This window comes from Sus scrofa, chromosome 13 (assembly GCF_054392235.1).
Source record: "Sus scrofa isolate SSC_HxYL_T2T_F1_AM1 chromosome 13, Sscrofa_HxYL_maternal_Yorkshire_Landrace_v2.0, whole genome shotgun sequence".
Lineage (NCBI taxonomy): Eukaryota > Metazoa > Chordata > Mammalia > Artiodactyla > Suidae > Sus > Sus scrofa.
The window spans coordinates 27,097,053-27,122,843 of NC_139395.1; the positions used below are offsets into that span (position 1 = coordinate 27,097,053).

The 25,791-nt window shown below is 43.3% G+C and overlaps 1 protein-coding gene across 22 annotated transcripts in view; it reads left to right on the forward strand.

The window, feature by feature from the left end:
* Nucleotides 1-25,791, forward strand: part of RARB (retinoic acid receptor beta) — a 787,370-nt gene that overhangs the window by 606,161 nt on the left and 155,418 nt on the right. For 4 of the 22 annotated variants that reach the window (XM_084987259.1, XM_084987273.1, XM_084987276.1 and 1 more), the window contains exon 1: nucleotides 12,301-12,867. The exons of 14 other annotated variants lie outside the window; for them this stretch is intronic. In XM_084987259.1, the coding sequence (XP_084843385.1) occupies nucleotides 12,711-12,867 (157 nt within the window). In that variant the 5' untranslated portion in view covers nucleotides 12,301-12,710. Of the gene's footprint in view, nucleotides 1-12,062; nucleotides 12,175-12,300; nucleotides 12,868-25,791 lie in introns of those variants that run through there. 4 more of the 22 variants (XM_084987274.1, XM_084987275.1, XM_084987278.1 and 1 more) reach the window with 2 other exon arrangements.

Here is a 25,791-nt window from a genome sequence, read left to right on the forward strand (position 1 = left end):
CTTGCACACAGCACTTCTGATCACCTTTTGATGATAGCCACACCTGGCTGCCCTGAAGGCTGGGAAACACCATCTCTATCTGGAGAGATTGTGCTTAGCTAAAAGTCTATTATTGTAGATTTTTAAAGGGGTCTGTGAATTAAAAGGGAGGGTGGCATTAGCAGTTTGCCACAGAAGTTATAAAAAGAGGTGAAAATTTTTTCGTCTGTTTTCACCTAATGTGTAAATAGTATCACTTCATATTACATAATACTCTTTAGAGATGTATAAATAAAAATCTTTCTCAGGAGTTCCTGTGGCTCAGAGGTAAGGAACTCGACTAGCATCCGTGAGGACAGAGGTTCCATCCCTGGCCTCGCTCAGTGGGTTAAGGATCCGATGTTGCCATGAGCTGTGGTGTAGGTTGCAGACACAGCTCGGATCTGGCATTGCTGTGGCTGTGGTGTGGTGTGGGCCAGCAGCTCCGATTGGACCTCTAGCCTGAGAACTTCCATGTGCCGTAGGTGTGGCCCTAAAAAGAAAAAAAAAATCTTTCTCATATGTTGTCCTTTAATTCTCCAACACTGTCTTCCCTTGATGTAAATATTATCATTTGCGGTAGATGTTTTCTTCATTTCTGCGTAGACTAAGTGAGGCTCAGAAGGAGTGTGAGGTTACCAAAGCCACACAGCCACTCCATACAGAGCCCAGACCTCACTTCAGGCTCAGAACTCCATCATTTCCTTTCTTAACACCTAATTCCCTAAAGGCCTGCGTCTTGGTGTTCATCAGGTAGAAAGTCCCCTCAGAGCAGAGGGTATGACACTTTAGTATGCAAAGTACCTGATTACTTTACCCGAGCCCTAGAAATTGGCATTCCTTAGTCTTGAGTTTGAAGCCCTAGTGCTGTCCCGCTTTGGAAATTGCTGCAGGGAGCTAACATTTTATTATTACATTTTACTTAAACAGAGAGGGGAGAGAGTTCCTATTTCTGTCCATTCTTTGCTTGTTTGTCTTCCCATGCTTCTGTGTTAAGTTTTGGAACTCTTGCCTTCTGAAAAATCTCAGCTAATTACTTTGGAAGCATCTCAACTCAAAACAAAAAAAGCAAACAATGATAACATGTCAGAAACTAATTCTAGAAGCCACCATATAGACTCTCAAACAGATCTTCAAAGCCCTTGGTTGAGGGAGATATTGAGAATTTGACTTTATATTCTGCAGTTTCAAAGGGGGAAAACATAATCTTTTCACCAAAAATATTTATACTGTTTTCATGGTGTGTGTGTGTGTGTGTAAATATACATACATATTGTTTCACCAACAGAGATTTCCTGGAGATTTCTATGTGGCTTTATGTTACCCTCAATTCCCACCCAATTTCATTGGGCTTTTTATTTGCCTTTTTCTCTGTCAGACACCAGGATGAATTTAAACCCCCTTCCCTCTCCAATGGCCTCTCTGATGTATTTGCTACATTTTACATTCCCTTTCCCTGTAGAATCTGATGGAAATTCCTTTGAGGCCTTTGAATCAGAAACTTTTGTGTTGCTAATAGAACTTGGCCTCATTAGCATTTCAAATCCTGCGATGTTCTGGGAGATCCGAGTCAGGTCTGAGGGCTCCCCAGCCACAACCTGATTCACCAGAACTGTTTAACTAAAATCCGCAGTGGCCAGTGCCTTGGACCTTATTTCTGCCAGCACATGTCATCAAGACATCCTTTTCAAGGATTCTAGAGAAAGACACATGCATAATCTGAGAAGCTTTACTCTTGACCCTCTCCCTTCTCTAGATAGAGTCTGCAAAAAAGCCACACTTCATGACTCTTGGATCTTGGGTGGATGATGGGTCAGAGGTAGAAGGGTGGATGGACAAGGAGTGGGTGGATAACTAGAAGGGTAGATGGATTGGTACATGGGTAATGGATGGGGGTCATGGGGGATGAAAGGTAAGGTAGACAAATGAGTTGGTGAATGGGATGGATGGATGGATGGATGGGAAGATAAGATAGATAAAAATTGCAAATCTGCCATCTTATACACTATGCTTGCCATTTAATTAACCATCATTGGTCTTATGTTCCTGAAGCTAAATACCACTTTGCAGAAAAGAACAAGCCACGTGATCTATTTTCTGCCTCCCACAGGAGCAGCAGGGTGGGGCTTGTCAAATAGTTCACTGCCATTCTGACTCTGTGTCTGCTTTGTGAAATGAAAGGAACCATTCTTTTTCAAATTTAAGATATATAATACTGCTTCAATGCTGGAACTTAAACCAGGCATGTATAGCTAAATCTCCTGGCCCCACAGCCTGCGATGTGCATCCTGGTTGAAAACTACTGCCCTGACAGAAGATTCTCTGTACGTGGTACCAGAGATGGTTGAGGAGGGTTTGAGCTCTGTGTTCATGACTTTACTTTCTCCTTACAGACATTCCACTAACACTTTTAAAAGTACTTATATCTCGGGCAATATTGTAAGTGCTTTTTACTTGTATTACCCCATTTACTATTTACCATACCCTTTAAGTTAGGAACCATTAATAACTGTGTTTTAGGAGTTCCCGTTTTGGTGCAGCAGAAACGAATCCGACTAGTATCCATGAGGTTGCGGGTTCCATCCCTGGCCTCACTCTGTGGGTTAAGGATCCAGCGTTGCCGTGAGCTGTCGCGTAGATCACAGAAGCAGCTCAGATATGGCGTTGTTGTGGCTGTGGTGTAGGCTGACAGCTGTAGCTCCTATTAGACCCCTAGCCTGGGAACCTTCATATGCTGCAGGTGCAGCCCTAAAAAAATTAAAATTAAAATTAAAAAAAGGCAAAAAAACAAACTGCATTTTACAGAGGAGGGAATTTAGGCATGTAGAGGTTAAGTAATTTGCCGGGATCACACAGCTGGTAAGAGATGAAGCTAGAGGGGGTGTTTTTGTTTTTGTTTTTAATAAATATTATTGGAGTTTATGGTTGACTTACAAGGTTGTGTTAGTTTCAGGTGTCCAGCAAAGTGAATCAGCCATACATATACATATATAGCCATTCTTTTTCAGATTCTTTCCCCATACAAGCTATAACACAGTGTTGAATAGATTTCCCAAGCTCTCTAGTATGTCCTTATTACTGATTCATTTTGTATAAAGAAGTGTATATATACCAACTCTAATCTCCCAATTCATCACTGCCCACAGGGTTTCCCCTTTGGTAACCATACGTCTGAGCTCAAAATCTTTGCATCTGTCTCCATTTTGTGCATAAGTTGTTTTGTATCATTTATTAGATTCCACGTATTAGTGATTTCATTTATTTGTCTTTCTCTGTCTGACTTACTTCATTTAGTCTGATCATCTCTAGGTCCATCCATGTTGTTGCAAATGGAGATGAAGCTAGAGGTGAAACTCAGTTTCTATCCAGACTCCACAGTCCCACCTGCCAGGTCACACTGCCTCTCTGATCACTCAGCTCACTTCCCAGGCTAGGGGTCGAATTGGAGTACAGCTGCTGGCCTACGCAGATCAGAACCGCCACGTCTGCAATCTACACCACAGCGCATGGCAATGCCCGCCCCCCAACCCACTGAGCCAGGCCAGGGATCGAACCTGCATTCTTATGGATACTAGTCAGTTTGTTATCTGACTGAGCCTGCTGAGCCACAATGAGAACTCCAACTCAGCTCACCTTTTAAGCACGTTTTAAATTCTATGGCTCAACAGAATTTTCTGCAATGACAAAAATGTTCTATATCTGCGCTGTCCCATTAACATGGTAGCCACAAGCCACGTGTGGCTTTCCAGCACTGGAAATGTGGCTAGTATGACTAAGGAACTAAGTTTTTAATTGTATTGAATTCGAACTCATTTAAACAACTCAGTTTAAGAGCCAAATAATAGCCTCTGTTCATACAGATGATCTTTAAAAAATTAAGTGCTGAACGAGGCTCAAGGAAAGCATCTCAGCTATAGACATTAGCCTTTTCTAATCATAGTAACATGAAATAATTACAAAGGACTCTGAGAATCCTTTGTGCTTCTTTCCATCCTGAAAAGAGTCTTGTGATTCTTCTAAGCGCTCTGCCAATGGGGTGGCATATCTACTCTTAGCTCGTTGGACAGTGTATTGAGATGAGACAAAACAAATAATTCAGGCAGCATAATACAGGCTGGTTGTAGCATTGGCACTTGTTCTCAGGAGCCAGTCTCATTTTCTATTTCCCAAAGATTGCCATCATGTATTAGGGGACGAGGGAGATGATGGAAGCAAACTTTTAAACACCATGGTCCAATAGAACTTTCTGCTGTGACAAAAATGTTCTATATCTGGACTTGGTAGTGGGAAAAAGGAGGCATAGGGGAGTTCCCATCGTGCCGCAGCAGATATGAATCCAGCTGGGAACCATGAGGTTGTGGGTTTGATTCCTGGCCTCGCTCGGTGGTCTAAGGATCAAGCATTGCCGTGAGCTGTGCTGTAGGTTGCAGATATGGCTCAGATTCCGCATTTCAGTGGCTGTGGTGCAGGCCAGCATCTGTAGCTCCGATTAGACCCCTAGCCTGGGAAACTCCATATGCTGTGGGTGAGGCTCAAAAAAAAAGGAAAAAAAAAAGGAGGTACAGGGGCATGCAGGCTCATTTGAAGGAAAGATGCAACCCCATACCTCTTCTTACAGAGGAAGTGAACAAAATGAGGCAGGAAAGTGGGAAATGACAAGCCAAGAGAGAACTAAAGATGGCTCTGGATGAAGTAATGAAACAGAAGAGCCGTATTATTCTTTCTTTCTCTTTCTTTCTTTCTTTCTTTCTTTCTTTCTTTCTTTCTTTCTTTCTTTCTTTCTTTCTTTCTTTCTTTCTTTCCTTTGTGACCATTCTGAGGCATATGGAGTTCCTGGCCAGGGGCCAGGGATCAGATCCAAGAAGCAATTGTGACCTACGCCACAGCTGCAGCAACACCTGATCCTTAACCCACTATGCCAGGCCAGGGATCGAACCAGCATCCCAGAGCTGCAGAGACACTGCCGATCCCATGGTGCCACAATGGGAATGCCCTCATGTTATTCTTTGTGTAGTACATGAGTTGAAATTGGGTGAAGTTTTTAAAGGAGAAGGAAAATTAAAGTGTTAAGAAAACCCAGATGTACATGTCTAGGTTTTATAGATTCAGTGAAATTGTTGAATATTGCTTTAGAACAGAGTTGGACAAAGTGCAATTCATGGATCAACCCAGTCCACTCCTGGTTTTTGTAAATAAAATTTTGTTCAGCACACACATGTCCATTCATTTACATGTGGTCCTCGGCTCCTTGATACTACAGCAGCGGAGTAGAGCAGTCACAACCGAAACTCTCCAGCCCGCAAAGTCTAAAACATTTCTTATGCCCCTATACAGACAAAAGGTTCACCAACCTCTATTTTAGAAAAGTGGAATATATATTAGCAAAACCATTTTGGAGTACTATTTCATGTGGCCATCAAATTTTTATGTCTTTTTTTTTCTTTGTCTTTTTTTTGCTATTTCTTGGGCTGCTCCTGCAGCATATGGAGGTTCCCAGGCTAGGGGTCCAATCAGAGCTGCAGCCACCGGCCTACACCTGAGCCACAGCAACGCGGGATCCGAGCCGCGTCTGCAACCTACACCATAGCTCACGGCAACGCCGGATCGTTAACCCACTGAGCAAGGGCAGGGACCGAACCTGCAACCTCATGGTTCCTAGTCGGATTCGTTAACCACTGCGCCACGACGGGAACTCCGCCATCAAATTTTTAAATGCTCATCATCTTTAACCTTGCTCTATTGCTACTAAATTTTGCTCAGCAGATGTTTTCGTCACACATCTATAGGGTTCCTTCTAACACTGGAAAACTGGAAACAACCTAAATGTCCCATAGCTAAGCAGTGTTAAATGAATTACAGTGCATTCATGTAAAGGAATACTGTTCAGCTGTTGTTGTTTAATTGAAGTATGGTTGATTTACAATATCATGTTAGTTTTAGGTGTACACCCTAGTGCTTCAGGTTTTTTTGTTTGTTTGTTTATTTGTTTTGTCTTTTGTCCTTTTAGGGCCGCACCCTCGGCATACGGAGGTTCCCAGGCTAGGGGTTTAATCAGAGCTGTTGCTGCCACCCTACACCACAGCCACAGCAACACCACATCCGAGCCACATCTGCGACCTACACCACAAGCTCACGGCAACGCTCGATCCTTAACCCACTGAGCAAGGCCAGGGATCAAATCTACAATGTCATGGTTCCTAGTTGGATTTGTTTCTGCTGTGCCATGACAGGAACTCCCAGAATTTTTTTTAATTTAATTTTTATTTTATATTTGGGTGTAGTTGATTTTCAATGTTGTGTTACTTTCAAGTGTACAGCAAAGTGATTCAGCTATACATATAGTTATATCCAATCTCCTTCAGGTTCTTTTCCCATATAGGTTAGTACAGAATGTTGAGTAGAGTTCCCTATGCTATATAGTAGGTGCTTGTTGATAAACCATTTTATGTACAGTAGTATGTATATGTTAATCCCAAACTCCTATTTTATCCCTCCTCCAATTCAGTATTTTTATACTGAAGTTATTACATTAAGTTATTACAAAATAATGGCTGTATTTCCCAATGCTGTACAATCTATCTTTGTTGCTTATCTATTTTGTACAGAGTAGTTTGTATCTCTTAGTCACCTTCCCCTAGATTGTGCCTTCCACTTCCTCCTCCCCTTTGGTGACCACTAGTTTGTTTTTTGTGAGTCTGTTTCTGCTTTGTTATATACATTCGTTTGTTTTATTTTTTAAAATCTGCCTATAGGTGATAACATAGAGTATTTGTCTTTCTCTGTTTGACTTATTTCACTAAGCGTAATACTCTCTATGTCCACCCAAGTTGTTGCAAATGGCAGAATTAAATTCTTTTTTATGGCTGAGTAATATTCCATTCTATATATGTACCACATCTTCTTTATGCATTCATCTATTGATGGGCACCCGGGCTACTTCCAAGGTCTTGGCTTTGTAAATAGTACTGCTCTGAACATTGGGGAGCAGATGCTTTTTCAAATTAGTGTTTTCACTTTTAGGGAATATATATAGCCAGGAGTAGAACTGTTGGGTCATATAGCAATTCTATTTTTAGTTTTTGAGGAAACTCCATACTGTTTTCCATAGTGGCTGCACCAATTTCCATCCCCACCAACAGTGCATAGGGTTCCCTTTTCTCCACATCCTTGCCAATACTTGTTATTTGTGTTCTTTTTGATGATATCCATTCTGACAGAGGTGAGGTGATATATCTTATTTTTCTAAAGAAGACATAACAAGTGGCAAACAAGCTCATGAAAAGGGGCTCAACATCAGTAGCTATAAGAGAAATGCAAATTAAAATCACAATAAGATATCCCCTCACACCTTTTCATTTGCATTTCTCTAATAATTACTGACGTTAAGCCCCTTTTCATGTGCCTGTTTGCCACTTGTATGTCTTCTTTAGAAAAAAATGTCTATTCAGGTCTTTGGCCCATTTTTTTAAATTGGGCTGTACACTTTTTTTTGATATTGAGCTATTTGTCATTCTTTTTGATATACATATTAAATATATATACTATATATGTACTGTTTATTACTAAATAGAAAAATTTGTAGAATGATGTGTATTATTTGATTTCATTTATATAAAAACAACAAATAGTCCCCCAAAAGATATAGGGATAATGTGCCCAGCACCTGGCACAGGGCTCAACGTTTGATGAATGAATATACTTTTCACTTTATATCTCCGAAACTAAACTCTGAGAGTTTATGAAAATATATTACTTTAAAAAAAAATCTGAATTAAAAGGGGGTAAAGATAGACAAGAAGAAATAGCCACAGATAGCACCCCCTTGCCCCCCTACTGGGCTGGTGCCAGCAGCAGTGGCTGGGGACTGAGAACCGGCTAGAGCCCATTGCTAACACTGAGGGGCTCACAGGGGCAGGAATTGAGTGCCAAGGTGAGACCAGCAGGAACTGGAGGGCTGGAAAGGCATCTTCCGTAAGCCATGCACAGCAAAAGGAGGGAGGTGAGAAAGAGGCCACAGGTATGGAAAGAGAAGGGACAGCCCCGTCCTGAGGACAATGCCTGTAAGTAACTGGTGGGGAAATTTTGTCCAGGAAACTAGAAAAAGCAGGAATCTGGAGAGAAAGGAACCAGGTGAAGGCAGGATGTGTGGCCGGCCCCCAAAGTGGGGAGACATTTCTGAGAAAGAACAAATGTTTCTGGCCCCTGAGAAGACCCAGTCTCTGTAGGGCTATATGGGTGCATGTTAGGGATATACCTTGCTGTCTGCCGATCAAATTTGCACAACACCACCAGTCTTGGTCCCTGAGCAGGTGTTCAAATGGACAGGCCAGGGCACTTTCTCGTGTTGATCAATGTTAGAATTTTCCCAGCTCCCAGCTCAGAAAGTGGCCGGGTTTGTGGGTGCAAAAGCTCTGGGAACAGCTCAGCATTTGCCCTGTGCTGGCAACACACCCCTGCTCCGGCTGCCCTGATAAAGCCCACACTTCACTCAGTGACGGTCATTTATTTATTTATTTATTTGGCAGAATCGTGGCGGGAAATTAACAATGGGGGGGGGAGTAAAAATAAATACATAAAAGTAAAACAAACAAAAAACCATAAAAGAGGCAGGTGTGTCTTTTTAAAACCAACCCTGTCCACCTCCCTGCGCCTCACCCCCACGTCTGCCTGCACTTTGCATGACTTGTGCCTGGGGTGGATGTGTCTGTGCCTGTGAGAATCTTTGTATTTAGACATCTCAAGGCACGTGACCAGTTTTGAACACGGCGGCTGCAATGCTGGTGCACAGAGACTACTGCTCCTTCTTCACAGAACTCTCCAGTTCAAACATGTTTGCAGAGCATGATTCATGGTGTTTCTTTCTGGATTGTCCAGTGGGTAATTGCTGTACAAAAACCAGAGAAACAGATGTAGACCCTGAACCCTGGCTATAAATTTTTGTTTTATGATTATGGGTTTCAAATGTGCTGTGTCACACTGACAAATATACGGTTACTCTGAAACAAAATGAATTTGGGGCTCAAACTTTTGCTTTCTTGCTTGTTTGTGGTTGGAAATACTTTTATTAGAGTTCCTTTCATCATTGATCAAACACAAAGAAAACAGAGGTGATGACACATATCAGAACATTATTTTATGCCTTACTGAGAGGATATTTAGGAAAGGGTTCTTCCAAATTAACTGTTTGATTAATGTTTAAAGTAGGTGTCGATAATTTAAACTTCATTAGCCACAAATTAACTAGGCCCTTTTTCACCTTCTACCTGTTCATTAATCTTTATGGTACATGGACATGTATTTAAAGAACTATGGCTGATTTGTATATCTCTCCTTAATTTTACCTGAGATAAAGAATTCAAAGGAAGAATCAAGTTTTCAAAAAGTATAAAAATTAGATTTACGATGGAGAAATGAAAAGAAACCAGTGGCTAAATTAGGGGGCTGTTTTATAAATTAACACTTAGATTAAACAATAGCTCTAATAGTTGCTATCCACACAATCCATTCACAATGAGAAAGGATGAAGTGACTCATGAGTACTGCTGCACTATTTAAAATAAAAAACAACCAAATTCATAATGTTCTCCTGACAAGGATTTAAGCACTGATCATTTCAAGGCTCAAGCTGATTTCCCTACAGTTAAGAGAACTGGGTTCTAAGACGAAAAGGAATTTAAAATGTCTTCATGAGGAGTTCCTAGCAACCTAGCAGGTTAGGGCCTCGGTGTTGTTACTACTGTAGCTTGGGTCACTGCTGTGGTACAGGTTCGATCCCTAGCCTAGGAACTTCTGCATGCCACCAGCATAGCCAAAAAAAAAAAGTATTCATGAAAAGAAAGAAAACACCAATTTCTAAACCCTTAACACACACACACATTCATACACATTTTCCTTGTTATTGTTTTTGTGCCTTGACAAAGTATTGAGGAAAGATAATTGGGAGCAGTTGTCTCCCTTCCTAGATGAAGCTGACACTAGATTAAGAAATGAGAGAAAGAGAATTTGGGTGACATCATCCCTATAGCTACTTCCTTGTGCCCAGTGAGCCCTACCCTTTGGAGAGATGCTGAGCAAGTGCCATGGGTAACCTGCATACACACACCTGGCCGGGGCACTTGGTTTCTCATTTCTAACCTACTTCCTCCTGCAGTACTCTAAGTATAGCTGCCTCCTCCCCTCTCCTTAAACAACTTTTTCATCCACCTCCATGATTCTGTACAAAATGAGCCCAGTTTCCAAGGAACTCCAAGGACCTTAAATAAGCATTTGGAGCTCTAAGTCTTGCGGACCATGTAGAAATTGGCACACAATGTGGGACTTTATGTGTCTTTACAACTATCTTAATGACAGAGTGTTAAATGTTTTGTAAATTCCTCTGTGCTCCTTGCTTGAAATGTGTGCTTTCTCTGTAAAAGGATTTCTTACAATAAATCTGTTACAAAATGAAGGCCATATAAAAAAGAGAGAGAGAACAACAAACACATAGTTTCAGCAAAATCTTACCCATTTATTGTCCTGGATTTTTCCGTTGCTTGCTGGGCTGCATATTATTTGAATGTACCTTCCTGAAAGGGTCTTTGCCTTCCTAAGGGTGTGAGATGCATACTTCTCAGGTTACACCTGGAGCACCACTTCACAACTCTGCTGGCCCAGCAAAGGAGGTTGCATCGCCCATGCTCTTCCCTGCAAGGGGCAAGAAAACCAGCCCCGTGCCCCCTCACCCTCCTGGTTTTGTGGGAGAGTTATTAGTCAACAGTGGAGACTCAGTAGAGGACCCAGGCTGTTCTAATTCCTCGCAGGAGCTTCCTTTCTTTGAAGTCCCTTGCATCCTTTAAGCAAATTGTGCAAAATGGCTGCGGGGTGGATTGGTTCTCCCCTTTCCAGCTTGCTGACAGGGTTTATTTGTAAACACTGCATCTGTCCTTCTCAGTGATGGCTGAAAAGCTTCTCCTTCCTCTGGGCTGGGTCAGTGTGGGAGGTTCGAAAAATAACCCCTTTCTCTTAAAATTCCTCTCTTCCAATAGCCAAGTTAGGGCAGGGGCTGGCATGGTGAAATGTGGCCCTTGGTGGCAGTGGTGTATGTGTGTGTGCGTGATGACAGGGGTCACACGCACGCACACACACACACACGCTGTTCCAGAGCACTATAATTTTCACGTTGGGTTCTATCCTTGGCTCTGAGCTCTGGGACCCCAGGCAGTTCTCAGCCTCCCAGGGCTTCTGTTTCCCCAGTTGAAAAATAAGAGAACTAGTCCCAACTAATAGTTCTGGGGTGTGTACCGAGGGCCGCACAACACCCTTTCTTTTTGTCCTCACAGTAATGCTCTGAGTAGTATATTCCTATTTTACAGATGAAGAAACCGAGGTGGAGGGGTTTGATAGTGTGTGCCCCAGATCACACAGCTGCCAAGTGGTTGAACTGGGTCGGAATCTAGTTCAATTGGACTTTCACATCCACGCTTTTGCTCACGATGTTATGTTTTCTCAGACCAAGACCTGAAATCCCGTATATCTGTGCTATTATCTGTGTGTGTTTGAGGCAGGAGGAATTTTCTTGACTCCTTCATAAACTGCACGCCGACTTGGGAGAATTTTCAGAAGCAACTGAATCCAGAAAGCTGGATGTTTACTCCCAAGCCAATGCCAGAGGGACACAGAGAAACAGGCTCTCCAAAGGAAAGTTTCCCGATCCCGGGCCTCCCCGAGGGGCGGCTCTTCGTGCTCCAGTTCAGGGCGTGCGTGTGCTTTTGCGGGAGTGGAAAACCACACACACGCAGCGAGGAACTGAACAGACCGAAAGGCGCGGGGAGGAATGTGAAGGCTGGGCGGGGGCTCCGGGGCGGCGGGCGAGAGCGCGGAGCCCCGCGAAGCGAGGCGCAAAGGGCGGGGGCCAGCGGGCGGCGGGCTCGCTGGGAGAGGCGTCTGGGCTCCGGCGGCTCCTCCCGGCCCCGCGCGCTCCTCCCGCCCCGCGCGCTCCTTCAGGCCCCGCGCGCTCCTCCCGGCCATCCCCGGCCCCGCGAGCTCGGAGCGGACACGCGGGGCGGGAGGAGCGCGCGCCCGGGTCGCTGGCCGCCCGCGCGGCGGGGCTGCTGGGAGAGCTGGGCTCTGTGAGAATCCTGGGAGCTGGTGATGTCAGACTCGCTGGGTCATTTGAAGGTTAGCAGCCCGGGAAGGGTTCACGGAAAGTTCACTCGCATATATTAGGCAATTCAATCTTTCATTCTGTGTGACAGAAGTAGTAGGAAGTGAGCTGTTCGGAGGCAGGAGGGTCTATTCTTTGCCAGAGGGGGGACCAGAGTCCCCGCGCGAGCCGCCTGAGGACGGGGATGCCGAGGACGCGCGCGAGCCGGGCAGGGCTGCTCTGGGCACCGTCCGGGTAGGACCCGCACCGCCTTCCCAAGGCTTTTGGCAGGCATCTGCTCGGAAGAAGAACTTGGGATCTTTCTGGGAACCCCCGCCCCGGCTGGATTGGCCGAGCAAGCCTGGAAAATGGTAAATGATCATTTGGATCAATTACAGGCTTTTAGCTGGCTTGTCTGTCATAATTCATGATTCGAGGCTGGGAAAAAGACCAACAGCCTACGTGCCAAAAAGGGGGCAGAGTTTGATGGAGTTGGGTGGACTTTCCTATGCCATTTGCCTCCACACCTAGAGGATAAGCACTTTTGCAGACATTCGGTGCAGGGGAGATCATGTTTGACTGTATGGATGTTCTGTCAGTGAGTCCTGGGCAAATCCTGGATTTCTACACTGCGAGCCCGTCTTCCTGCATGCTCCAGGAGAAAGCTCTCAAAGCATGCTTCAGTGGATTGACCCAAACCGAATGGCAGCATCGGCACACTGCTCAATGTAGGTTTATTTTTTCCCTTCTTCTACCAGGAAAAAAAATATGAATTGTCTCTCTTGCATGCAGTAAAGACGCTGGAAACAAACTGCATGGGTAGCCAGACAAAGGATTTAATGATTTAAGGCTGAAAGGGTGTGATATGCTGGTGTGCATATGGATTCCCTCTGCTGAAAATTTCCTGTTAGATGTTTTCTTCCCAAACAACCCCTCCCGACCCCTGCTCCTCTCCTTACCAGCCCTACAGTCCCTTGAAAACAGTTTTAAAAATGTGTGTGGAGGGGGGGAAAAAGTAGAGGGTGACCACAGGACTTTGAAACATTCTTCAAGTGAGACAATTTGACACATTTGTGCAGTTTTTACTAAGATGTCTACAGAGGGGAATTTAACTTTGCTGCTCTTTGGATTAGCGACTAGTTATGTATATATACCCCCCCCCCCCCGTGTGTGTTACAACAGTCCAGAGTAATTAAAATATGACATCTTCCTTGCAAGGAATTTAGCCTAATTAAGGTGGCTGCTACTCCTGAGGTTCATAAACCACCGGTTAAAGCCGCTGCCTCCAATGTTTTCCTTTTGGAGGAAAGGCAATATTTCTTAGCATTGACCCTGCTGCCACCTTTCCAAGTCACTTTGTTGCTCTAAGAAGTTGCTGTTTTGCTAGAAAACTACTGGCAATGAACACCCCTTGGGCTGAGCCATCCATTATTTCCATATCTTGCAATTCAGCCGGGAACCTGGACGTTGGTTAAAAGGAAAGGAAATATAAGTAGGGTGGCCCAGTTTTTTAAAAAAATATTGACTATTTGGTTATCTGATGCTGACACGGCGCCGAGGCACTCACTGGTCAACAGTAGCCAGACTGCAGGCTTGAGAAATGACCAGAAGTCCCAGAAAATCCCACCTTCGGGTGGCTGTAGTGGGAGCCTGCAGGATGCATCCCTGCCCTGACAGTGATTTAGATAAATGGCTCAGCTATCTATCAAAATGTTTTTAGTACTTTATTTGACAATTCATTGGAGCATTAGCCTGAAAATGACATTTTAAATCTTTGTTTTCAAAGAGGTCAAAGTTTAACTGGGAGAAATTGAGTTTTCCTAATAACATGGTGGCTTATCTAAAGAGGGAGAAGAAAAGGGGGAGCGAGGGGACCATGACAAGATTTAAATTGCCCTCTCTGAAACTTTTCCTTAAGAATAAAGCCTTGCTTCTAGGGGCCAGGAAATCAACAGGTTTGGAGCTGAAAAATCAATAACCATTTGATGCCAACAGTCTGGCTGTCAGACTTAATATTTCGTAGAGCCATAACTAGGGTAAAAACAGGAATCTTTTCAGAAGGCGCCTTTATCTTCGGCTGCTCCCCAAATGCCTTTTCTTTCCTGCTGCCTACTTTCCTTCTGGGAAACTCAAACTTTTACAAAATAATCTTCCAACCCGCTAAGGGATCTTTCAGACTTGTCCTCTCTGTAAAGCAGCATGAACAATTTTATTTGGAATCTCGGGGAACTAAGAGTCTCTAAAACTTTTTCTTGGGAGAGAAAATTTTCATGAAACCTTTTTTTAATGACGGAAAGACAAAGCTCCGGACACTGGCGTCAAGCTATTAGACCTAATAGAGATTTTACAAGTGGGCATTCTTCCTTTTGTAATTAACCCTCCAAACATGCCTATTAAGTTGCAGGAGTAGGGGGGAAAGCTTTGTTTGTTCTTGAACAAGTTAAACAGGGGATTTGCCTTATCTGCTGAGAGCTAGTGGTGAATGTGTCATTTGGCCAGCCCCGTAAGCAAGAAGTGTTGATAACAGCAAAGTTCAGCTAATCAAAGAAACTTGCATTAGAAAAAGTAAATAAAGGTATCTGACAAAGGGATTTCAGAAATTTCAGTGTCCTATTTTTGTAAGCAGGGCAATTAGTGCTCCCTGTGGTCAGTTTCACCAGAGTTTGAACCCCAAACCTGACTCCAGGTTGCAAGAATAGAATGTAAATATCGCTTTTGCCTCTGCAGAGTCACACAAACTGCTTTATGACTGGTTAGTTTAGTTGTTCAAGTGATTTAAGTTTTCAAGCATAAATAAAAGTTCTAACAAAGCTCAGCCATGCGGTATTTGGTGCAGGGTGCTACAGCCAGTTAGGGCTTTTGAAGTAGAAGCATATTAGGGCTCCGTTTGTATAAGTACAGACGTAAAAACCACAACCTTTTCCATTTGACTTAATGACTGTTTTGACAAGAAGCAGATCTGTTTGTGCTCTTAACACAGAGGAAACAGTGGGCAAGGAGAGGAAAAAATAGTACTAAATTCTAACCAAAACTATTTTCTGCTTTGAGATCCTACTAATTTTTTTATGATGTATGTGTGTGTATGTGTGTGTGTGTAGTGATTGGAGTAAGCCCTTTGTAAAACACACCAAAAGCATTCTTTAAAAGGCACTAGGCTATTCTTTTTATTTTCCTTTTTAATTTTAAAGATAGAAAAATGATATGCCAACCAGCTGCCTGTTGGAGTAGGGCCTGTGAATTGCTTGTTCTAAAAATTCGAAGTAGCAGGTTACTAAGGGAATGTGGTATAAATAATACGATTTAAAACTGCCCCTGGAGGTGTCGGAGTCACTAAGTTTCTATTCAGATGCCTCCTGGATTATCTTGGGTTTAGGCCGCTCCAGATGTTTTCAGCATTAATTGCTCAGTGGGCATAGGATAAATCCTAATATTTGTGATCTAAATATAGTAGTTGCTTTTGGTAAAATCATGAGGGTGACAACTTCTTGGCCTTTCTCCCTGTCTTCTCCCTACTCAACACATCAAAAGGAAAAAGGGAAAAAAATCGGCCTTTTTAATGAGAAATAATCTTAAAAAAAAAAAAGTATCGATGTACGGTTAAGGAAGGAAAAAAAATCCCCTTCCCAAAGTGCTAGGACCTGAACTTTAAGTATTAAACAGTATCTAAATCCTCTCCTAGTGAGATATAAATTGGGGTCAAAGTGGCAAAATCAAAGATACCCTCTGAAAGAGAGACTAAATAAAGGCTGACAGCCACCGTACGAATTGAATGGGGTTTTGAATAAATATTTCGGTGAAAAGGCTCAATTGTTTTTCTAAAGTAGGACATAATTTTCTGCTCCTCGGCCACATGACAGTGGTAACTAACACCCTCAGAAAGAAGAGAAGGAAAGGAAATTCTGCTTAAATCCCAGAGAGTGCAGGACAAGGCCGCTTGAAAACGAGTGGAAGATTCATAAAGTTTTCCTTCAAAAGAAATACTGAAGTCTCGTCGGTATCCAGATATCTTGCTCCTGATGGGCAATTTAGCAGCAACAATGCATACATTTAAGTTTTATTGCCAGGAAGGGGTAGATTTCAAAAAGTAGCTCAAAATGCTAGAAGAGGTAGACGTCTACCCCTCAAACTTGGGCTGCAAAATGGGTGTGAAGGCACCCAGTTAGCATTTGATTTCCCAGACCAAACGCAAAAAACCCTCAGTAGATAAATGAACTGACCTAAACCAGAAGTTTTCTTCTCATTTTTGGAAGCCTGCCTTGACCGCATTTAACCAGTCGGTATTGTCATGAACTTTTCTTGAAAGCGTAAAAGAAATCAGGTGTTTATAATTTACCTTCGACATGTTAAGCTCCTGAGATGGCTAAAAAGGAAAGAAAACCTTACTGTTTTCTCCTTCATACATTCTTATGGAATGTGGTTGATGGACAATCTCAGAAGGGAAACACACAAGAAATGATAAAAGATTATAAATTCTGCTCTCAAGGAATTTATAATCTTTAAACTAAAATTTAAAAATTTAAAGGCCCGGAATTTTTAAATTAGAAAGTCACTCTCTGGGAGGAAGACAAAGATGTAACTCCAGCATGCAAAACAGAAAACTCCTCGAGTCGAATGGGACTTACTAAACAATAAATGCTGTGTTCATTTTAGTACATCTTAAAATTAATCTTCTATAGAGTTTGAGTTACATGTAAGTGCCAGTAAATTTATCCTTACATGACATTTTTATACTTTAAATGTTCTAATATAAATTCAGTTAACTCTCAATTAAAATAGATTATTTCAGAAATGGGAGTTTTTTGATGAAGGTTAATCAAAAAAATCTTGGCTAAAAACCTCTCCAAAAGATATTACCATAGACTCTTGCCTTCCAAATGACAAGGTAGTTAAGGCAATTATACATCTCAGATTGTCTCGAATAACCCACTTTCAGATATACTGCCATGGTTCCCACATAAGTCATTGAAATATGCCAGATATTTCGATATTATGACATCTCCTAGGCTGCCCCTTGAACCCAGGAGTGGCACAGAAAGTTTTTGGTTGCTATGGTTAATATAAATGAGAGCACTCATGGCTTAATTTTTCCATTATGATTTGAAGTTCATCTTATGCTTTTGAGTCGTCCTCCTGAACATGAATCCCTTTTGTGGCAAAGTGGAGATGTGTGAATAGAAGGAAGGCATCCCTTGCAAAATGGATTTAAGTATTCTGACCGTGGTTCTGATGCCAGAGAATATGTGTGTATCCTGGGAGTGGGGGAGGGGCTAGAATCATACGTTGAATGGCTGTGAACAAATCTCTGTCTGTTCTTGGCCAGCTTCTTCTGAAAAAGTTGGAATTGGGGGTGATGGAGAGAGGAGAGTTAACTCAGGTTTCAGATTTATCAGTATCCTGTCTGTAAGTGGCTTGGCCTAAGCACCTCTTGTTAAAGAGGAGATGAGATAACCTGCCCATCTGTAAGATCTAATAACACCACCTCATCACTCAATGTGTTGCCCTGAACGCTTCTCTTTCCTTCCTCCTTATGGTATCATTAAGAAGCGTGGTTCCTGTCCCATCCCAGCCCCTAAACCCCCCTTTCAACGAATTAAAAAATAAAGTTGCCAAAGTCCTCTCCACCTAGCAAGCAGTAGAGGGTGAGTCTGCAGGTGTTCTATTATTTATTTTGAGCTTTCAGAGCTTCTTAGAAGGGAATTCAAGCAGGCAGTGGAACCGCTGACTTGCCTTTTCTCTGGCCTTGCAGGGTGGGGAGCTCAAAGAGGGGCCACTCGTTAAGATAAGACTCTTGGTCCCCAGCACATTAAGGCAGGATAACAGGAACTGACGTCAGGAGACGACCCAGCCTGGCCAAGTGTTTCCTCCTGTCAGGCCGCTCGGATTCCAGGAGCCTCCAGGCTCCCCGACAGTGAAGGAGGGAGTGTTGGGCGGGGGTGGGGAGGGGAGCTAATTTTAACAGGGACATTTGTGGGTGACAATGTCCCTCATTCCCAAAAGGAGATGTCTCTCAACAGAACAAAGAGTAACTTGAGGGGAAAGAGTGATTTAAATAAATGCAGATGCTGAGATTCTTACTGCAGTTTTCGGTTGTCATGGACTAGGCGTTTGTTTCCCAGCTGTCAGCAGTTTCCCTCTGAGGTCTCCTAAGACAGTCTCTCCAGCCGTCACCAGATAGGATCACCCGCGAGCCTGCCAGCTTTCCATATAGAAAAAATGGGCGGGAACTCACCTTGTCTGAGTTAATCCCTTGGGACTTCTATTTACTTTCCTAAAACCCCAGGTGCCTACCCTCACCGGCTTCATCGGACAGCAAGTTCAAGTCACTGCATTTGCTGCCAGCCCTGAAACCATCTGGCAGTTTTTCCTCTCCTCTTCTTTCTTTTCTCTTAAACTCAGATGTTTTTCTTTTTCCTTCACAACTTGAGGTTTGGAGAAGGAGAAATTCTAAGGAAAGTGTCCTATTTTATTTTTTTCAAGTGCATGGGTTCTCAGTCTACTCTTTGCTTAGGAGTGCTCGTTTTTAAGTTTGAGTATGGAAGGAGTTATTCTCCTAATTCGATTCTGACATAGTGAAATGTTGTGTCGTTGTTGTTGATAGTGGTCAATTACTCTTGGCCCCAGATTAGATTTTTATCAAATCAGAACAAAAATAAAAAACCTGAATTCAGAAGACTGTGGTAGAAATAATGCAGATAAGATCAGATGAGTGCATCAATTCACTTGAAAATGAAGATTCAGGTCACATTTATCCTAATATTTCTCTAATTTCCAGAGCAAACGAAGACCTCCATAATAAATACCTTCTTCTCCAAAATGTTAAAGCTTGCAGGGCTAGAGTACCTTTGTCTTGTCATCAAAGTCCATGATTATAAAAAGGCTGATGATGGGAAGGCTGTTTCAGCTTCAAAAGATTTTTTAGGGTCTGGCCTATTGGAAAGCTTGGGGGTATAATTAACTAAAATGGAAATGGAGGCAAACGAAATTTAGTTCCTGATGTTTTAATTTAGCTCAGTACTGCCATGTGTTATTGAAGAGAATTCTTAAAGGCAAACATAATTATTTCATTATGGTCCTCAGAATGCTTTCATTGGCTTTAATGACAAGAAGCTGTATAAAAAGGCATACATTTTAATTAGTCCTTCTTATATTTACTTCAGATAAATAACAAATAATTGATGAAAAACAAGTCTTTGGAATGGATGGTTTCACATAGTGCGCTGGTTACAGTTTAATGATGAAACACTTCTCTGTTGCTTTGCATTTTAATTATCCAGACATTACAGTAGTGGTGCTGTGGAGCTAAAATACTGTAGTTGCCATTTTAATACCAAAAAATTACAATTAATGCCTATGAATCGGAAGCAGGGAAAGGTAGCTAGAAGCACATCTCAGAGGAAGTAAATTGCCATTCCCATTAATTTTACTACGTTTGTTAGCATTCGTTTTGATCACTTTTCTCCTTTACGCTCCATCTTTTTAGATTAAGACTGCCGGGTTTCGCATGTGTTTTTATGATCACACCTCCTGAATACCGTTCTTTTCCTCTTGCTGCCTGTTTTGAGGATGTGCCTGAAAGTACCTTGCCAAATGCCTGCTGGAAATTCAGAGAGCTCTTTTTCCACGTGATAGGCACTCGTTGCCTTTGATCTTATACGAAAACCCATTTCACATGATTCATCTGTTTTGGTGTACAGAACACTAATTGTTATTATTGATTTTAAATTCCGTGACCATTACAAGTAACCCAGATGACTGGCAGATAAAGGGTAATAATCCATGGAGTTCTGGAACTGTTTCATGTTTGTCTGGAGTACTTTATGTGATCAATATTAACTGCCCCATTGAAACTAACTGCTGTATCAAATAACAGTCAATCAAATGAATGTGCTTAGAGATTATTTATTGAGAGCTTTAATTGTTCACTGGGGCCCTGCTTATCAGAGGAAACAATAGGAACTAGAGACAGGATGAACAGGTTTGGATTTACCGTGAAAGTTGGAGGATGTGATGAAGGCCATCTTTCTGCTACCGGGACAGGGTTTCCAGAAACCCATGTTGGGCTTCTAGCAGACACAAGGTGCACATTCCCTTACAGAGGTTAGCTTACCCCCTGCACATCGAGAGCGCTCTCGAGAGGTCCGTGTCGTGGCTTCCTGGCCCTCAGACCGGAGGCTGTGACGTTGTCACTCTGAGAGTTTTACTGCAGCCTCTCCGTGCGCCGGCGCACATCCATCACCCACCGAGCATCTCTCCACCTGTATCCTCCTGCGCCGCCGCTGTGCTGAGATAATGGAAATAGCCTGCCTTGACACGGGATCGATTTCTACAGCCACGAAATGGGACATGGCAGGATTTGTAGGAAGATGAGAGATAATGTAAATGAGGATTCTATTCTGCCCTGAAAACACACCGAAGTAGACCTTCTCTGGTTTCAGCGTGACACTAGGGCATAGGCGCCTTCGCTAACCGCCACAGTGTTTGTGTAGTTGCTGTTGTTTTCCTCTGTGAAATCGTTCCCCTGCCTGTGGCTCATCACCTAGGGGACGGTCCCTCCCGGTTGTCACAGTGGTCCTAACGCGTTGGCACCCACTTACTAACCCCCTAGATTTAGTATAAATAATTGACTTTTACAGGTGAGCGTTGTCATGTTTGTAGTTGTCATGGTACACTTTGCCCAAAGATGCTGTCAGGGGTGCAGCACATTTCTGTTGCTCACTGATGGAGTAGATCTCACAGGGTCCTGTTCCACATGCTCCTGGGTATCTGCCATGTTCCAGGCTCCCGGATATGTTCTGTGGGGGCATCAGATGAAGCCCACACTGTCCCTGCTCTCTGGACTCGCAGTGTATGGGAGAAACAGGTCCACATGTCACTGTGATACAGTCCCTTATAACAAAAGCACAAGACTCTCCTCAGGACTTTGGACCCGAGTTTGCTTATGGAAAGAATTAAAATCTACTGATGGAATTCCCTGATGGCCTAGTGGTTAAGGATTCGGCATTGTCATTGCTGTGGCTCGGGTTCGATCTCTGGCCCAGGAACTTTAGCAACCTGCGGTGCAACCAAAAAAAAAAAAACTCCACTGAGAACCAGGGCTGATACATCGGAGGAGGGTCCCGTGGGTTATGCATTTTTGTCATAAGGAGCAGGCAAGACATTTTTCTGGGTTCAGGCCACACAGGTAATGTCTAAGTGTAGTTTACAAAGCAGAGTTTTAAACTCCGCAGTAGAATAAGTGCACACCTTCTGACTTGCTTCTTAAAGACTCATATGGATGTTTCTGGAGTGTTTGTTAAAATAAATACTGTTCTTTGGGGGGAGTCTGATTAGATTATATTTTTGAAAAGTCGCATCTTTTGGAACGTTTTTGTGATGTATCACTGTGTAACAAACTGCTCCAAACTTTGCAGCCAAACAATTTATGATCTCATTATTCTGTGGATGGATTGGGCTCCACTGGGCAGATCGTCTGCTCCATGTGATGTCAGCTGAGGCTGCACCCCCAGGGCTAACACGGGCGAGAAGTCATCACTGGCACCCGAGACTGGCGTGGATATTGGTTGCTGGCAGAGAGCGCAGCCAGGCTGTCATCTGGGGGTAGCTGCCTGTGCCTCGTTCCTGCGGTCACCCTCGGAAAGGCTAGAGCGGAGCTGGCCTGCCATCACTTTGACCACCTGCTGTCTGTTAAGTGTTACAGGCCCGCCCAGCTTCAGTCAGGCTACCTCGTCATGGGGAGGGACCAAGAACCCGGGCCATCTTCCTCTACACAGCAGTTGTCACATCACATCTGTGCTCTGTAACATGACAGAAATGCTTGTCCTCTGACAGCAGAGACCAAGTTGAAGAGCTGTTGCAGGGTTTTTAGCTTGGTTTTCATCTGGTTAAATATTTAACAAGAGTCTACTCGAATGTCTGTACTGACATTATTATCCCATTCATGGGAGGAAGGTAAGATTTGCCTCTTCTTACAGGAGAGGAAATTGAGGCTCAGAGAAAGCGAGTTTGGCAGCAGTTTGATGCTGTCATCTGCCAGCTGAGTGAAGAATTCCTGGGGCCTTTTTAGGCCCTTCTAATATCAAGAAAGGACCACTGAGTGCTTTGGTTTGGGGGAAAGGTGGAAAAGAGAGAGGTAAAGAAGTGTGGCTTGGGATTTCCTCAGATTACATTGTTTCTCTCCGAGAAGCCACAGCATTTTAAATTGTGGAAGAAGCTAGGAGAGTATTTCCTCTTTTGTCCTTTCGTTTTCCATCCTATTTGTTGTTGAAGTCTGCCCTGGCCCAGTCCCTTTATGGCTCACAGGGGTCAGGGTGGGGCTTAGCTTTGTGTTTCCTGAGGAATCTCAGGAAGGTGAGAGGTAAGTATGAGGTTTTTTCTATTATGCTGGCTCCCCCAGAATCTTCACCAGGAGATAGGCACCAGTGCTCTTTCCTCTTAGCCAGCCATTCCTTTAAAAAAAGGGCGGGGGGAGTTCCCGTCATGGCACAGTGGAAACAAATCCAACTAGGAGCCATGGGGCTGCTAGTTCGATCCCCGGCCTTGCTCAGTGGGTTAAGGATCTGGCGTTGCCATGAGCTATGGTGTAGGTCACAGATGCGGCTCAGATCCCGCATGGCTGTGGCTGTGGTGTAGGCCAGCGCCTGTAGCTCCAATTGAACCCCTAGCCTGGGAACCTCCATATGCCACAGGTGCGGCCCTAAGATAAATAAATAAACAAAAAAAAAGAGAGGAGGTCCTTGATTGCCTAATGGGTTACAGATCTGGTGTTGTCATTGCTATGGCTTGGGTCACTGCTGTGGCGTGGGTTCAGTCCCTGACCTGGGGATTTCCCACATGCCACAGGTATGGCCAGGGGTGGGGGGGACAAGAGAAAAGAAAACCTTCTGAGAGATAATGAGATTACGTTGATATTTTGCTATTTGCCACCTACTTTAAGTATCTGTTTGTATAGAACTTGTGAAAATTGTGACTATTGAATGAAGTTGACATTTAGTAAGAATGATGATGACTAGCCTCTCACATGGTACTCTTTATTATCAGCACTTTCAAATACACTTGGCTCTGGACTTCCCGTGTGGCTCACAAATACACTTGGCTCTTCATATCTAGGAGGCCCACATCTGTGGATTCAGTGATTCTCAGATTGAAATTATTCAGAAAAAAAAAATTCCAGAAAGTTCCAAAAAGCAAAAACTTGAATTTGCTGTACAGCTAGCAGCTATTTACATAGTATTTACATTGTATTAGGTTTATAAGGATTTTTGAGATGATTTAAAATATATGGAAGGATGTGTATGGTATATGCAAATACTACACCATTGCATGTAACGGACTTGAGCCAGTGAGGAGTTTGGTATCCACTGGTGTCCTAGACCAATGTCCTGCCAATGTGACGGGATGACTGTTATATTTGAAGTGCACTCTATTGTTCTGTATTGGGGATTTTTATAAACCGTGTTCATTTTGTTTGAAATCTAGTTGTTGCTGAATTATGGGTTTTGGGGAGATGTATGGGTGAATTGAAGTGACTTTCTTCAGGTCATCATCTAGTGGGTTCTCGACCATGCGCAATGCGTTTCCTGTATATAGCAGAGTGCAGTGGAGCTGGGCTCTCCTCAGGCACTGCCTCTGTGTGGGAGCAAGCGCTACAAGTTGCCTCAGTTGTTTTCATCTATGCAATGGATCTATAGTGCTTACCTTGCAAGCTTATCATAAACTTTAATAAGAGAGTTTATCTAAAGTACCTGAGACCTAATGCTCAGTAAATAGATCCCCCCATACTTTATTATGAAAATTAAAAGAAAAAAATTTTTTTGGCTGCACCTGCAGCATGCAGAAGTTTCCAGGCCAGGGATTGAATCCATGCCATGGCACAGCAGTTACCTGAGCTACAGCAGTGACAATCCTGGATGCTTAACGCACTGAGCTACCAGGGAACTCTTGAGAAAAATTTCTTCTTCTTATTATGGCAGCACCTGCAGCATATGGAAGTTCCCAAGGTAGGGTCAAATCAGAGCTGCAGCTGCAGGCCACTGCAGCACCAGATCCGAGCTGCATCTCCACCTATGCTGCCATTTGTGGCAATGTCAGATCCTTGACCCATTGAGTGAGGGCAGGGATCGAACCCACATCCTCACAGACACTATGATGGTTCTTAACCCACTGAGCCACAACGGGAACTCCCTGAGAATTTATTTAATGCAAGAAAGTTGAAAGAATTTTACAGGGGACATGGTCTTACCACTGAATTTACCATTCAAGGTACCATGTTTGTTTCCTGTTTCTACTCATTGCTCCTTTTTATGGTGTGTAGTTTGGTTTTGTTGATTCAGTTCCCTTACTAACCAGGGACGTCTTTGAAGGCAGATACTGTGTGCTTTGCCTCTGTCTTCCCAGTGGTAGTAAGTGTTGGTATAACTAGTATAGAACCTGGTCAACTCTCAGTTAACTGTGGTTGAATCAATGGGTATAGAGATGCAGGCACAGAACCCCTTAACATGCTGCATATCAGCTCTCTCCAGTACGGCTTTCTGCAAGGATGGAAACCATCGGTCATTTTGTGTTGTCCTGTATGGTCACTGCTGGCCATGTGGGGTCACTGAGCCCTTGAAATGTGGCAGATGTGTCTGAGGAACTGAATTTTTTATTCTGTTTAATTTTACTTAGTTTAACTTTCCATAGCCATATGTGGCTGGCGGCTACTCTGTTGAACAACACAGCTTGATATACTTCAGCTATTAATATTTTTTCAATATTTGTACATACTCTTTATTTCCCTTTTCCCTTAGCCTTTATTCCTCTCTCCTATTGCTGTTCAGGAGCTGTAATTATCTCTTTATGTAGACAGTAAATAGACTGCAGGAGAATGTAAACAGAATACTGGAGGGTAGTGATTTCAGTCATTGTTTAACTTGTTTTCCTTCTGGGTGGAACTCTTTTTCCTGAGGCTTGCCAAGTACTTAGCACTTATTTTGCTAACACTGATTCTGCAGCGTTAAACCAAGATTTTCCCAGAATCCTGGTGGGCTGGACTTGAGTTCTGTTTCTTGCAGCAATCATATCGTGGGAGAATGCAATTTCTAGGCCTGTGCCCCACACCTGCGTGGTTTTCAAATAGACATAGGATATCTTCCAACCTTTTCCAGCTGCTTTCAGCTCTGCTTAAACATGTTAATCTGCAGGGAGGCAGAGAGGAACAGGCCATACTCTGGAAGCCTCAGGGTGTGTGTTCTAGAAGATACGTGCTTTCTCTCCCACAGGTACCTTCTGCTCATCAGTGTGTGCTCTACCTTGTAACTCAGTGCTGGGCACACAGTAGATGCTCAGGAGATATGCTGAGTATAGTTCAGGGAAAATGAACTTGAAATTCAGAACATCTCAAGTGGTCTCTGCCTTTGTTTCTTTGTATATTTTTGGCATGGAGGTCACTCAAAACACCTGAAGTAAACTTGAGGGAGTGATCAGAACTTGGCAGGTCCAAGCTGGCCATTATGGCAAGCCCTTGGAAACCTGGCAGCTGGAATATTGGCCTGAAAATATAAGAATGGGACATTTCCTTGAGCTGATCCTCACTCTCCTATCCTTGGAAGAGATTTTCTGAGGGTACCTCCTGTTCACCTTGGCACTCCTCTCTTCCTTCCTTTTTGGGTCCATCC